This window comes from Amphiura filiformis, chromosome 3, assembly GCF_039555335.1.
Source record: "Amphiura filiformis chromosome 3, Afil_fr2py, whole genome shotgun sequence".
Classification (NCBI taxonomy): domain Eukaryota; kingdom Metazoa; phylum Echinodermata; class Ophiuroidea; order Amphilepidida; family Amphiuridae; genus Amphiura; species Amphiura filiformis.
In genome coordinates this window covers 73,911,461-73,928,163 of record NC_092630.1, presented here as the reverse complement: position 1 = coordinate 73,928,163, position 16,703 = coordinate 73,911,461, and the positions used below count along the sequence as shown (strand labels likewise).

General features: G+C 36.3%; 1 protein-coding gene across 2 annotated transcripts in view; it reads left to right on the top strand.

Moving 5' to 3' along the window:
• The window catches only part of LOC140149104 (uncharacterized), a 99,076-nt gene that overhangs the window by 76,062 nt on the left and 6,311 nt on the right, over positions 1 to 16,703 (top strand). The window contains exons 21-27 of one of the 2 annotated variants that reach the window (XM_072171272.1): positions 2,520 to 2,591; positions 3,103 to 3,165; positions 4,954 to 5,019; positions 6,624 to 6,791; positions 12,353 to 12,403; positions 14,457 to 15,149; positions 15,886 to 16,067. In XM_072171272.1, coding sequence (XP_072027373.1) covers positions 2,520 to 2,591; positions 3,103 to 3,165; positions 4,954 to 5,019; positions 6,624 to 6,791; positions 12,353 to 12,403; positions 14,457 to 15,149; positions 15,886 to 16,067 — 1,295 coding nt within the window. The remainder of the gene's footprint in view (positions 1 to 2,519; positions 2,592 to 3,102; positions 3,166 to 4,953; positions 5,020 to 6,623; positions 6,792 to 12,352; positions 12,404 to 14,456; positions 15,150 to 15,885; positions 16,068 to 16,703) is intronic. The other variant, XM_072171273.1, reaches the window with a different exon arrangement.

The window sequence follows — 16,703 nt, the reverse complement described above, 5'->3', positions numbered from 1 at the left end:
GCGATGCAGTGAAAGCGATATTTTCCAAGAAAAATTTCACTTGTTTTTGCCAAAATTGGTATCGCAGAAAGATTTTATATTTCATTTTTACCAAGCCTGTATATCAAAGTAAATTTATTTTATGTTGACATTTACTATTATAGTGGATGAAGTAGGTCTGTAAACATGTCTATAACAAATATAATAACATACATATCCAGAGATTTTTTGTCTAGACTAAATGTAGGTAGAAACAAAAACATGTCAGTAATATAAACAACTTTTTTTCATTTCAGTTAATATTTTATTAGACTAAACCAAATTTACGAGGCTAAAAATACTCCCTATGTCTACAGTGTAAAGTCTAGACAATACAGAATCCTGAAATGTTTTAGTGTGAAAGAAAGTGTAAATTTTTGTGCTACATTATTGTCTGTGATTTTCGTGATCTGTTAAGCCTGTGTGAAATTTAAGATGTGTAAAATAATTTTGTGAAGTCATATAAAGAGGATTTGAAATTTGCAAAATTAAAAATGAGCAAAATAGTTTGCAATTAAGAATAATTTAAATTGGTTTGAAATTGTTTGAGTGCAAAAAAATAATAGCATTAAAATGACCTCTTTTACAGTAAATCAATTAGATTATTGTTACAGTCTTTTGTAGATACTAAAACTCATATTAGTTGTAAGTTCCACTTTACATTGATCATTACTTCTGTATGATGGAGGATACACAGAATTCACTTGAACTATGAACCATGGCTGGAAGGGTGATATTTTTATAGATTTTTGATATTTTTGATTTAGGCAAGAAAGTGTGGTGAACAGGAAAAAGTAAAATGTGAGGAGCATAAATAGTGTTGGACCGTCACAGTGTCCTATGAGGTGCCAGTAACACCATGTTGGATTTCGCAGTGGTAGATTCCAATCAGTGCATTTACGCGATTGCATAGCCATGGTAGGGACAAATCGCTTTTCTACGCATGTATATACGTCCGTGGGATTAGGTTACTTAGGGCACACAATTCGAATTTGCCACTACAAAATTCAACATGGCATAACTCTCAAGACGAGACAGACTATATATACCCATGTAGGGTGGCTGAGTGAAGGATTTATACTTATTCCAATAATGTAATGAAAACTAAAAAACCAATACCTTGAATAGAAAGCGAGTCATTCAAGTGAAATATAATTTTAGTTTTCCTGTGATTGTACTTTCAAAGAAATGCAAAGGGATGATATGTTACATCGGTGATTGGGCACTGTTAGTTGTTGTAATATGTCATTGTCTGTTTGTTTGTTTGTTTGTTTGTTGGTGTGCACATTCCACATCTTCCTACAGAGGAAGACCATACATGCATTCATCAGGAAGAGATTTATGTTGTCTCTACAGAAGGTATTATATTGATATCATAATTTAACTTCATCATACATTTGGTTAACCAGCATAGTTTAAACCAAGCTAATAAGCATATTGTAATTCAGGTAGGATGTGTATAGATACATAGAAGTAAGCTTATCTGGCAGGGGTATTGTGTCTCACAGTCTAATTCTAGGGACTGCCTTGCTATAACCCAAACCCTCTTGAACCTCAAATCAAATTCTGCTTGTCTCACCAGGAACACACCTTCAACACTTGTTGTGGGTATTTGGGTTATTGGCATCATAATTATATTTGATCTAAGGCGATGAAAACAAGAAACCCTGTAATATGGGCGAACGGACCTTTCAACTAAGGTCGGTCGGTCAGGCTTTTTTTTTTTTTTTTGAAATGACCCAAAAAATCACCAAAATCTGTAAATAATTTGCAAAAATTTGTTCCTGAAATTTGGGTCGGCATTCATTTGTACCAGAAAAATTTTTGTTCCAATTTGTTCAAAATCTGGGTCAGTCGTCGCCTAATAGGATTTTTATTTATGGTACTTACATTTTTATTTTTCTCTCTAAAATAGTGCATCTTGTCGCTCCCAGTTACTATGGTTACACATGGGGTTTCAAAAATAATGTGCCCAAATCATCAAAAAGTCACCCAATTTTTCTTTTTAAGTATTAATGCTTGCCCAGTGCATGGCCTAAAATGAATGGGAAGCATTAGGCCTATATGTAATTAAAAAACTGTTCACAAACACCCCTGCTAACTTGGAAAGCTTTGTTGAATGTTTCCAATTCATGCATTCAGTTGATTCACAGACTGTATCTTTCATTTTGAAATTTATCAACATTTGTTCACCTAACTGCAGAAAGCACATTTACACATTTTTATCATAGATAATAAGCATAGGTTATTTTGCTTCCATATAATAGTGCTGGTACAATGTATAAAAAAAAAGCAATACCTTTTTCATTGTGTAGAATGCAAACTAAGTAGATATGCAGGCTCAGAAATCTGATTATTATGTATGCATCGTCTTCCTATATCCTCCCTCTCCAACTACTTGTAGTATTTCACACAGTAGCCTGTCACTTTTTGTGTATGTTAGCACTAATCTTCTCTGTGATTGTTTGTTTGTTTTTATGTCTTTGTCCTTCATCATGTAGAGCCAGAACATACTTTTAGGGTTATCAGTGCACATGAGGATGAGCTGTACGAGGCACCAGATGAAACTCAAGGTATAGATGCAAGTAGTGGCATAACGAGTAAAATTACCAAGAGGATAAAATTGCAAGTTGTCCCACAAGTTGTCCCACTGACATACTACCAAGCCATGTTCCCTGGTTGTTCCACTAACCTACTCCCAAATAATGTTACAAAGTGCTTTGAAATCAGTAATTTTAATACTGAAATGGTAAAAAATAGTTAAATTTTGGTCTGAAATAAGCGTAAAGAAATATGCAAATCGCAAAGTAAGTCAATTCCAACCCAGTATTTCAACCCACGACCAGTCCCCTCTTGGTAGCAATATGTATCATCTTGTAGTTGATGTATGTTGATACTGTGCATTGTAGTGGCTTATGTATCATTTATGTTATAAGTTGTGTGAGTTTGTCTGTTTGTTTGTATGCCATCATGTAGAGTAAGAACCCAATTTTACATTTCAATTGCTTTTCATATTTCATGCTTTATTAATCTTGTTGTGTGTCTGCATATTTGTTTGTGTGCATATCTATCACCATGCCATAGAACATAGATTGAGTTCAAGTGTCCAAGAAGATGAGTTGTACTTAGCACCAGATGAAACACAAGGTAGGAGTTGTTCTGTAGATACAGTTGCTAGACTAGAAAATGCTAAATAATTAATTCATACAAATTTGAAAGTAATCTGATAAGACAAAATCTGATATTAAAATGAAGGTAGGAGAAAATATGTCCGTACTTTTATTATTGTGTGAGTGAGGCCGTTGAATGTGGAAACTACTGATAACCTACGCAGTAGCTGAGTTGACGCTGGGGATAACATGACACTTACAGAACAAGTTATGTGCAATGTTTCATGAAATATGCATAAGAGTTTGGATGTGAAAATCTCATTTTGAGATATAGGTAAATGTCATGAAAATCAGAAAACATACCTGCTACTTTTGATTATAGTTTCAAGATTGACTTTGGAATTTTTGAAAGTAAGGTGTCAATTAAAAGCTATTCTTTGGGTCACCTCAAGTTTGTAGCGACATCAATACTTTGTCGCCATTGCACTGCAAGCATGCTGACATACTGCCCTTGTGTGTACACTCGGCACAATTACCTTTGCGCATAATTTGATACTTCGAACATTGACATATGCACCTATATCACTTGAGGCATCCCAAAGAATAAAATTGTAATTTGAAAATGGCATTCGGATTTGGAATCTGACCTTTTCATTTGGTCTATTGTAATTGTAGATTATTTGGTTGTGCAGTAATGTTAGACAAAAATAATCTTTTGTACAGAAAATGTGTGCAACAAGTGTGACTGTCATGCACAGAGTGCAGTCCAATGAACATGTGAATCCTAATTCCATGCATCATACATATCTATCTACATTCACCTCTCATATGTACATATAAAGGTGTGTTTGTTGCATTATTATGCAGTCAATACAAACATAATGTTTTAACATTTCATGTCTCATCTCAAGTTCTCATGATTAACTTTTTTGTTTGTGTCTGTCTGTGTGTCTGTATGCATGTCATTACACCATCAAGTAGAACAAAAATTTAGACGTAGTGTGCTGGAAGATGAATTATACATTGCACCAGATGAAGCCAAAGGTACAGTTGATGCTAACTCATTTTTAGGTTATCAATTTTTACACACAAAAACCTTCAAGGCCTAACCCTAACCGCCTAGGGGCTTTTCGGCGACGGGAAGGGAAAGAAGGAAGGAATAAAGAGAGAAAATAAGGAAAGAAGTTGTTTGCTCTGGGTGGGATTCGAACCCGAGACCCCTCGCATGCCAAGCACACGGTTGGCGACACCTTGCCACAGGTCTTGGGCTTCGCTGGCCAGCTGAAACCGTGCCTCTATATATCACTTAGGCGATTGCGTCATCACACCACGTGGGATGCATGCACGAACAGCGCATATATCAAGTAGTATTTTGTAGTATACGGCACGGTTAGGGTTAAGCGAGTGAATCTGTATGTTAATCTAATACTTTTTTTAGACTTGATTGTAACCATACACTATTTTCATAATATGATTTACTTGGGATTGTAGCTATTACATCAACATATAACACTTCATACCACACGATTAACATCCATATGTTTGTTCCTGTCTGTCTGTGTGTTTGTTTGCATGTCATTTAATACCACCATCAAGTAGAAAAAATAGTCAGACATAGTGTGCAGGAAGAATTGTACCTTGCACCAGATGAAGCCAAAGGTAGGAAATAGAAATGATACTAACTCACCTTCAAAATGCCTGTTGTATAAGTATATAATATAGAATTCTACAATTTCATCTAGATGTCAAGTAACATGCCATGTTTCATCACTAATCATCTTGTCCATCTGTTTGTCTGTCTTTTTGTTTGTGCGCTATCATGTAGAACAAGAACGGCCCAGTAGTAGTGTGCAGGATGATGAATTGTACCTTGCACCAGATGAAGTACAAGGTATGATGACTATGAATAGTCGACCAAGTTGTGCCTGATATTTCTGTAGGTCAACTGATATGACTACCACAGTATTTAAGGGAACTGCAGACTAAAGGTTCGTTCATACTACCACCGCATTTGCGATGCGTTGCTTTGCGATGCCGATATATCGATTACTTTTGCCGCAACTCAACGCAACTCGTCGCATTTCCATGTTAAAATGTATTTAACTTTATTGCGATATCGCAATGCTGTAGTTTGCAGTACGATGCACCGCATCGCAAAGCAACGCATCGCAAATGCGGTGGTAGTATGAACGGACCTTAACAGAACTGCTTTAATAAAGTAAATTGATGTAAACCTTTGAAGAGAGCGTACTTCCGTGATATTGACAAGGCTCAACTCACAACGCATATGACGCGTATGGTGACGAAATTCAGAGCTGCCTTGTAAATATCGCAGAAGTACACTCTCGTCAAAGGTTTACAGCAATTTACTATAATGAGGAGGGATCTGGGTGTTGTCTAGGGCAAGTTATTTACACTATAAAGGAACTTAACCTTTTTGTGCCCTTTTTGTTGCTGAAAAACTTGTTTTTTAATTGAATTCTAACTTTGGTCAATTGAACAACCAAGTTTATTTAAAACAAAGGTGACCTAGCTGCGACCCTTGACAATGTCCAATACGGCCCGCAAAGCCTTTTCTTAAAATAATACTATACAGGTATGCCCTGCACTAAGTAATTCTTAGTCATTATAAAGGTATTTAAAAACAGTTAGTATGTGGCCCACAACCTGTCTGTAATTTGCAATGTGGCCATTAGGTCCAACAAGGTTGGCCTTGCCTGACCTAAACGTGGCAATTTTAATTGAGAAACTGATTTTAGTTTTAGACGTATTCAATTTGAAACCTAAGTTTTTGTAAAAGCAATACTTGTAGACCTATAAACTATAAATCAGTAGTTTTTGTGAAATTGTTAAGCAGGGGTTAGATCAAAACATACTAGCCTTTGAACCAGAACTTGACTGATTTTTCTCCACAGCTTTTATTGAACAACTGTACTGCAGAAATCAGTCTATATAGTACCTACTTACTCAGGGTCGGATCCAGGAATTTTTGATAAAGGGGGCGCCTTTTGATCGACGACGAAAAAAATGTGTTAAAGGTGGTTACCCCCTTAGAAAACTCAACGGTTTTGGCCCATTGTTTGCTGTTCATGGTCGAATTGGTTCTTTTTTTAAATTTCTTACAATTTTGTATTTTTAAGTTACCGCGCCTTTGCTAGTCAAAAATAGAGGGCGGCTGGCTCGCCCCCTAAATCCGCCCTGTTACTATACCTTATTTTACCCTACTCATTATACAGGTTTTTGATGCAAATATTTTCTGTATTGTCTTGTATGGAACATTATTTACCATGCATCTTTGCTTTTCACTTTCATATTTCAGAGCTATTGAATGTGGAGAAGAACATATGTTGTATTTCCTTTTTTTATCATCATATTTTTGTCACATGATCACTAATCAGTACTGAGTTTTATTCGCTTGTTTCTACAGATTGAGAATATTCATGTGTCACATTAACAACCATCAGTCACCATTTTCATTACATTTACTCTTGACAGAGGTGCAAACTGATGATCTTCCATTACCACCATTCCCGGTGCCACAGCCACGCGGATCACTGGATAAACAAGATATACCAGTGACATCACGCCAAACACAGAATAAACAAGCCATTCCTCTTCCACCACCTCCCACTCAACCAGATGCTACTGATGAGGATGATCATGGTATACCTTATCTTCGTCAAAATCCCAAACCCTAGCTTGTTGTATAGTATGGTGATAAATCACAGTATTTACTCTTATGGTTCAAATTCAGTTAGAATCAGGGAATCCATTTGCATAATTCTATCTATGCTAATTCTCGTTAAACAATGTCATAAGTGAAATTAAATTCTACCAAACCCGCAAACCACATTCTACAGGCAAATTATTGGTGACAAGATATTGATACCTAATTGTGAAGCTGGCTAAAATTGATCCATATGGTCTGACATATTATGTTGTATGAGCCTATGTTATGTTTAGATACAAAAGGATTTCTTGTTGTCAAATTGCCCTGAAATGTATTTTCTTCGATAGGAAATGAAAATGACATCATTTGAATTTCTCAAGAAGATCTTGAATTGATCCCTTAGTGATGTGGGACAGATATTTGTTAAAAATATCACTCCCTTTCATCAAACATAAACTATAATGTATATAGGTAAATGATTCAGCATTTTCTTTGTATTATAAACATTCCAAGAGTAAATACTGTGCAAGGCATGGGTGCAGCTCCTTCCTAAATATATTTTGGGTTAAGCTTCAAAATTGAGCTCTTGGTCTGTTGATAAAATTGTCAAATTTTGCTTGCTTAACAAAACCTGATGCATATGTAACTTTGGGGTTCTTAGAGATTCTCAAGATATCTTGGAATAGTTTTGCTTGAGTATACACACAGCATGGAGATGGGTTCTGGCATCAGGTGGTGGTTATTAAGATTTGCAGGACTTAGCAATGTTAGGGTCATTAGTGAAGTAATAGTTTATGGTGGGAAGGGAACTTTAAAATTTAAAAAAGAGCTTGGAGTTACTAATACATTTGCCATTGTGACCATAAAAAAGGATCTGAATTAGACAAGCTGCACAGTAGAAGGACCTCTATGTTGGTGTTGCTTCTTCTTTTGTACATTGGGATTTACATTGGCTCCAAAATCAGAATATATATGTGACCCATCACATCGAAACAGACCACTTCGCGGCTAGCTTCATTGGCAGATAACAATGAAAGTCAAACAATGAAAGTCACTGAAAGAAGATGAAAAAATATAAAGAAAATAAAAAGAATTCAGAGCTTGTTTTGCCTCATAAAACATTTTTACTGTATCTGATTTCAACAAGTAAGGTGTTATTTTCAAGCTAAAAAGCAGCAGTTTATCCTAGTGTTTAAATCTCTATTTTCATTTCTGCCGCAAGGTGGTCTGTTTCGATGTGATGGGTCACATATGTGGTATGCCACATATATTGACATCTTTAGTCTTATTGGGACTTTTATGTTGAGTGTTTCAATGGAATTTTAATGTTCTTGGCCCAGGGTTCTTGGTAGCAAACGTTTTCTAACAAAATATGCATGTTGGTTTAACTAACTAACTTGAATGTTTAATTTCAGGTAAATTCAGTTTTACTTCTATACCTGGTAGGCAAATAACAGTTTGGATGGAATACTGGTGATGTGACAACACTAAACATAATGGAGTTTCTTCCATGTGATTGCCACTTTGTATTGGTGTTGGGTTCCCAAGGAACACAGAATAATAGCAATAAAAAAGGGATACAACTTTCCTGTTATGATGTCAAATTGACTGAAAACTATGAATATTAGTAATGAGGGTATCTAAATTACTTCCTTTCCTGATGAAAATCTAGGGTTGCCATATGGGACATTTATATTTATTTACCATAAAAGGACGATTCGCTATTTTTTGGTCCCATAGAGGGTTAGTTTGAGAGCCAATTGTACAATTAAGCAGGGAACCCAGCATAATACCAAGGAGCACCTTGAGCAAACCCAAGGCAATCTAATCTGTACATACTTACACTACCTTGCTAACGGTTTTTGGCAAATGGTTCCTTCAAATACCTTTGGTGGCTCTTAAACAAACTTTCTATTTGTCTTACTTTTATTTATTTTATCTCTCTTCCAGGTGTTGTATTTGTCATAATTTATATCAGTTTATACTCATGGTGAAGGAAAATTACCAGCATGAAGAGATGTTTTGAGTTTATGTTTTGCAAAGTCTGCTAAGTTATACAGTGTGTATCAAAATTCCTTACCAGGGTCAAGTGTTCTTGTCAATCTTTGCCAGGTGTGCATGTCTTAAAGCTGGTACTGATTATTGCCAGTCAGCAGCACTCGATCCTTACATGTTATGAGTATGCTTACCTAGCTGATAGAGCGATTTTGATAGACATATAATTTTTGTTGACATGTTTATATGTTTGTATAAGATGCTAATTTTGTTTGTATCTGAATGATTAGTTTGTTTATGCTGATAATTTTCTATGTTGCGAGTGGTGTGTTGGAGTCACTCCTCATGTTGTGTTAATTGTAGACCTTTGCCAGTTTCAAAAATCTCTCTGCTTTTTGTTGTTGTAGATGTACTTACACAAAATAGTCAAAGTTGGTCTTCTAAAAGTTAGTAGTTTTTAAGTTTACTCTGTTTAGTGTGTGCCTATGCATGTAGAGTTTGCACAATCTTAGTTGGACTATTTGGACACTCTGATTTTTTGAGTTTTATGTTTTTATTCACCACAATGCGTTACTGATAAAGAAATTAAAAAAATAAGAACTGTATAGAAATGTTTTCTGCATCAACTGGGAGAACTGCTTGCGTAATGCTATAGGTAATTTGCCATATAGGATTATCAGTTATGGGATCTAAAATGATGAATGCTTTTGGGAAACTTTTGGGAAGACCCGAAATTTAACTTGGCATGTTAATTGTTGCAAATAGTACACAGATTGCAAACATTACCATTGAATTATATAAAATTGAATTACTGTTGCAAACTTGAGTGTTAATAATGAATGGGTGAGCTTTGAAGGTTAATGACTCTGGTTGTGGTCACCAATGATCTTCACCTCTTATCAATGAAATATTCTACTATATTCTGAGACAGAATTTTTAATTTAAAGACTAGTTTGTGTCTGACATCCTGTCAACCAGACCAAAAAGGTCTTACTGCGCAGGTCAGCAACCAATCATGCCGCACCTTTGCCCCTTTGCCCTGATGTCAGACACAAACTTTTTAATTTGGTCTCGGATTATAGTCCAATGAATCAGCATTCACTGCAGTCATTTTGCTGTCTACCAGATACCCTTTTCTACATTCTTGTTGTGAAGATCTAATATGTAGAGGATGCTGACCAAAGAAATTTATATAGGCCTAGACAACTAAGCTCTGATGCTGACTCACTGTTTAGCAATATAACTAGGAGAGAATAATTAGTCCTATAATGAACATATTCAGTATACATCTTACTGTCTGTATTGGGCATCGTCTTGTTTCTACTTTTATTGCACATCCGCCATCGGCGATGTGCATTCTTTTTACCGCGTTCTTCTTCTTCTTCTTCTTTCTTTCTTCTGTCAACACTATGATCAGCCATCGTAGCCACATGCTTTCAGGCATGTTGACCATACTTGGTCAGTATAACGTTTGGTGGTGCCACAGATGTCACATGATCAACTTCCGGTCAAATGTCATCCACTTCGGTCAATGGCCATGGCCAAACGGTTAGAAACAAAAAATTTAGATTTTCACTAAAAATGCTACTCCTCCCACATATTACATAGCACCGTGGCGTCACTTACAGACATGCATCATCTATAGCCACTGTCTAAAAGTTATACCACAAAATTGGAATCAAAGGTCATTAAGGGGTCACTTCGGTAAAAGTCTGAAAAATTTGTAAAAATATTCAAAAAATCACTGTCTTTACAAATTACATAGCAGAGAGTCGCCATTAGCACACATGCATCGCTACTAGCCAGGGTCTTTAGGATGTCTACAGTTTTGGGGTCAAAGGTCATTAAGGGGTTACTTCCGGTCAAAAACCAAAATTATCAAAAATGTTTTAAAAAATTTTATCTCAAAATGTAAACAGACCAGAGTAATATAATCATCATACATGAATCAGTGTTACTTGATGTATGCATGGTATTTTTATTTTGGGGGTCAAAGGTCATTAAGGGGTCACTTCCTGTTTTTAGCTAAATAACTTTAAGAATTTTTATCTCGACAACTAAACATAGTAGAATTTTTTAATTAAAATTGGAACAATGCATTTTGTCGGTGTACATAAGGTTTTTTTTTTTCATTGAAGTCAAAAGTCATTAAGGGGTCAAAAGGTCAATCATAATTTTTTTAAATCAAAATCCACGTATAAGTTCGATTAAGCTGAAATTCACCAGGAATATTCCTTATGACATCCTAAGCACTATGTTATATTTTTGCGGGGTCAAAGGTAATTAAAGGATCACTTCGGTTCTCACAGATTAAGGGTCATTTTTTATTTTGCATCAGCCCCCCCCCCCTAAAATACCTGGCGGTTGTGCATGCTCGCGGTCGCAGGCGACCGCAACCATATCTAGTTTTCATTCTTTCTTGCATGATTTCTCACTTATCAGTCTGTTCATCATAGTCTAGCTCTTATGCCAACTTTTCTATTTACTTTATTGGCCTCTTAATTTTTGGCTGCTGTAGGATCTCATTAGCATGCAGATGGACTGTCCTTTCCATGTAATTTGATTTTCATTTTGACACATTCACTCTTAATATGTCATCAGTTTCATCCATCCATTTCTTTCACCGATGGCATCAAGTTTTGTTTGGTTTATTGAAAGGTACAAAATGTCTCAAATATTTTGTCTCTGTTTTGTATAAGATATGGGTGATTTTCCGGAAGGTCAAGAGATGTACATTACACCACTAGAAGGTATGTAAAATCAGAGCCGGCCCTGACCCAGGGGTACTTGAAATTCATATTTGACATGACATAGAGACATGTCAAAGTCACCGCCGGGGTCACCACCAGAAGGACAGCCGACAGGTTGATTTGCTTTAGAGGGGTTCACTTTGGCCGCTTGGATAGGCCTGGACCCATGGTTTCCCCAGCTTGCTAGCAGACCTACACAACATGCTTCTTGCACACTGTAACATCAGCAAATACTATCATTAATCTCTTATCCAAGCTTATTCATCTTTTCACTGTCTATTGTAGAAATGCTGGTTCAAGTTTATCAGTTTCAAACTTTTTGAAAGTTGGTTATTTCAGAGTTGTTGTATGAAGTAAACATTGTGGAAATGATTGGAATGATACAATGTCAGTAACTTGGGAGTAACATATTGTCATCATTCACAAACTACATCTCAAATTTGCCCACTGAATAGCTTATATTGCAGATAAACCCATCTCATACATTCTTGTATCTCCTTCCAGCAGCTAAAATACTTTAGCCAGTATATTTAAAAGGCAAATTGATTGTACCTTCTCATGCATACATAGGCAAGTTCTTTCACCAGTAGATGTATGAAACATTCCTATCATGAATATATATATAATTATATCAAGGCAAGTGTTTTACCAGTATAATAATGCAAATGATTGAATCTTCTGATACATATTCATGTATACATTTACATGGTAAGTTAATCTGTAGTAGATAAGGCAGATTAGATAGCTTTCTCATGTTGATATCATATTATCACCATTTTCATGTCATATTCCTAATTATTACTCTTCAGATCCAACTCCAATTCCAACTGAAGATGAGCTATACTTGGACCCCAATGACGGTAGATATATAATTATTAATCATTCGGGCAAAATCTATAATGTCTATTTTGTGGCAAACATTTTTGCAAAATATTTTTCAAACTCTTAAATAAGATTATGTGAAAATGTTTTGTATTTCAACAAATATTTTTTTTAAATGTTATTAAAACAGTTTATATAACCCGGCATTTAAAGATTTTCTGTGAAATGCTTTGTGTTTGCTGGGTAAGGAGTTTCATTATTAAGTTTGGAGCCCTCCTACAGGTGGTTTTCAGGCAATCAATATTAAACTTTTGTAGAAACTCAAAATTAGTACTTATCATTCAGTTTTAATTCATTTCTAACTACAAAAATTACAAATCTTATGGTATGTTTACTTTAATAATATAGTAAGATGTTATATAATACTATATGCATTATTTCACCTCAAATTTGGTGATGTTATGCACTATCCTCATCAAACAAAGCATATACACACAGCTTTTTGCGGTGTAGCTGCATAAAAGAAAGCACTGATGTCACTACCAAACTGTAGGTGAAATGAAGTATACAACCCTTGTAAAAACATGTTCAGCATAATGATATTGTGCTTTCACTTAGCTTCAATAGCTACACATCGATTGCATGGAGCTCAAAACTGCTAAGTGCAAACGCTGCCTGGAGAACAAAAGAGTTAACTGCCTTGTTGAACCTTACCAGTTAACCCTTTTGTGCACCAAGTAGCCCATGCATTTGACTTGTTTGTGTTCCAAGCAGGCTGATATACTAGAATATATTTTATCCGTAGATTCTAGTTATTTCATTTGGCTTGATTAGGCCACATGATCATTTATCATATATGCCATTGCATCATCTAGGCTGATAGTATACAAATATTTACTGCTCATGAGAGATCTGGTGGAATCTATTGGTCTCCAAGGTGAACTGGATAGCTAGTGCAATTTTTTACTCTGTGGTGTCAGATCAAATCCTTTAATTTTTTATAACATAAATGAATTAACCAATAAGAATATTTTTGTATCGTTCACTCATGATTTTACATCTTCAGAATGATGGTGGTTGGTCCTTTTTACAATTTCATGATCCTGAGTGTACAGGGAGTAGTGTTGGCAGGAGAGGTTCATGAATGGTCTAAAAACAGGCCTCTTTTTATCTTGTGGTCTAAGGGAACAATCCAAAAGTTTGATGACACCCTATGAATGAAAATCCTTTTTTGGGTTTGACCTTCCAACATTCAAACTTACGTTAGAGGGAGGGGGTTTATAGTATATTGTCGATCTTTTGATTTGTTCCCTAAATGTTATGCCTGTGCTTGTTGCCTGTACAATGCATGTATAATGCTTTATTGTGATTTATTCAAATCAGAATGCCCATGCACCCCACATAGAAATTTGCATGAGGGATATCACTATGTATTAATGTTGCATTTCTGACCAGGTCCATATTGCAATCTTGTCGAACCAGATGCATCTTTCCCAAAAGTCAAAAGAAAATGAATACATAAAATCCTTCATGGTCAACATATTGAAGCAAGCCATAACATTGACTAAAGTTAATTTTGTATTACTTCCGTGGTCCGAGCTGTGCGCCTAGCGTAGACAAGCGTGCACACAGAAGAAATAAACAATCACGCTGATTGGCTGATCAACGCACTTGACAACAAGCCAGTCAACCCATTGGTCTGCAGCGCGGCGCGTAGTAGGCGACCTTGTCACTTCTACGCGATCGCAATTCACCAGCGCGTATCCGGACCACGGAAGTAATAAAAAATTAACTTTACATACTGCATACAGCAGAAATAGTGTGGCTAATCAATTCAAATGATAACACAAATATAACTTGGTTTTGTTTGTCATGCAGTGGGCATGAATTTGTCAATGTAACTAGTTTACATCAGATCATAGGGTATAAAATAGCACATGGTGCTCACTCAATAAGCTTGTGTAGAGACTAATTGTAAAAATGCACTTGGTGACACAATGAAAAAGCAATGTATGGAAATTAACCATTGCGATTCACCATTTTTGTTTTTTTAACGGTTTTCTTTTATCTCTTTTTGTTGGGTCATTACAGAACCGCCAAACAGACAAGTTCAAGGTCGGCAGCTTCCAGTGCCTCCATCTGTCACCAGACCACCAATGCCACCTCCAACAAAAACATCCCCAATGCCAAAGCGCCCTCCTAAACCCAATTCTATGAACAATACAAATAGTAATAACATTCAGCCACCAGCAATTCCTACTCGGCCACCAGCAGTCCAAAGGCCTCATAACAGCACCCCAACAACAGTAGTACTTCAGAATCCCCCCACTCTTCCTATACAGAGAAGGAGCCCAGTTGAGGAGATCAATCCGGCGGTTAATGAGATTCAGCATGCAAATCAACGCATTTCACAAAATAATGAACTTGGGGAGCGCACTGGGTCAACAGTGTCTAATTTAAGACAAAGGTTTAGTAGTAATAGCAGCTCATCCTCATCATCATCATCAGCATCTGACAGCAAACCGTTTGGATCACCTTTTAGGCCTGCTATACCTGCTAAGCTTCCTCAATCTGCCGAGAGACGTGTTCCAGAAATTCCAAAGCAAAGGCCTCCACTACCTAGCAATGCTCCTCCTACAAATATTCCTGTGCCATCTCTGCCAGTTAACAAGCCAACTTCAAGATGGAACTATGATTCATCACCACAGAAACCAGTGGTGCAACAACCGCCGATTCCAATAATAAATAGACCAGAACCACCTAAACTGGAACCAATCAAACAAGGTACTAAACAATGTCAAGTGATATGTAATTATGAACAAACAAGCAAAATCACCAACAATTAGACACATTGCATAATTTCAAGTAATATCATCCAGGCACATTCTTGCAGGTATGTTACTTGACAGAAAGAGCTACAATAAAAAACATGATAATTTCAATGTCTGAATTCAAACATAAATTAATTTAATCTATAGAATGGTCTCCTACTTTGTCATATTACCCAGGGAGTAAAAATGGTTGTGTCTTTCATTTTGTTCAAGTTTCGTTCAAGGTTCAAATTCAATTTGAAACTTGATAATGTGAAGTGTGGTTATCTTAACCCTAATAACTGCCAAATCTAACAAAATCAGAAAAAGGAAAACCAGTGCCTAATGCCTATATGCATGCATCTCAAATGATGCCATGACACAAACACCACAATTCATACATGTATATATATGCACAGAATCACTGACCAGGTCAGTGAAACCCCAGTGGCACTGGCTACCCAACAGGGTGTTGGGGTTAAGGTTACCTGGACTTTAAAAAAATTGACAGACTTCGTTTTTACAAAGGGCTGAAATGTGAAGTAAGGAACACATTTTGTGTCCTTGTATAACAAACCACTGAGTATAGATGACTTGTGACATATTTGCCTAACAGTACCGTCACACCACAATAAGGCTATTGAGCAGTGAAGTGGTTGTATGCATGCATTTCACTCAAGCAAATCAATATACTTTTGTCAATTCATCAGCAGCTCCTAGTCCTGTTCCCAGAGTGCAGAAGCCAAAACCCACACCTCCATCGGAACCTGAACCAAAAGTACAACATCCACCACCATCGCCAACTCCAAGGCCTAACCAGCATCCTTCACCTTCACCAACTATAAGGCCTGCAGCCTCACCTAGGTTGCCACCATCAACTGCACAGAAACTAGTGAGTATTTATTTCGTCTAGTACTTAGTGCTATTTTCTTCAACTGACTTTCCAAAATCAATGAAAGAAACAGTTTTTTGACATCCTAGCTAGGACCTACATTTTCACATTTTTTACAGCAGGAAAACTGCCATTTCCATTCAGTTTTATTCTATTAGCTTTAAAAACTTTTAGAACTACAGCAATCAAATGTAAATTGGTTTGAAATAATTATGTATTCAAATTTAGAATTCTGTATCCAGAAAACCTGTTCAATGATATGAAGACTTTTTTCCTGATACTTTAAAACATGATGACATTTGAAACCCTATACACAGTTGGTTTTGGTAGGTGTGTTCAGTGTGATACCTCTGTCTATCGCAGGTTAGGCACCAGGGTGTAAAATTTTCTAGAATTTGGTGAGAAATGGGTTCATTATACCTAACCGCACACAGCTTGTTTGAGTGGGGTGAGCTGTGTGTTACCAAATCCTAACTTATCCCAGGAGAGATGCCCAGGGTATAAGATTTTGTGCGATTGGATGGGAAAGGGTTATTTGAACACATAAGAGGGTAAAAAGACATGGATTTAAAAAAAAAAAAAAAAAAAAAAAGTTCCCATTTGACTTTTTTTGACCTGCTACAGGAAACAAACATG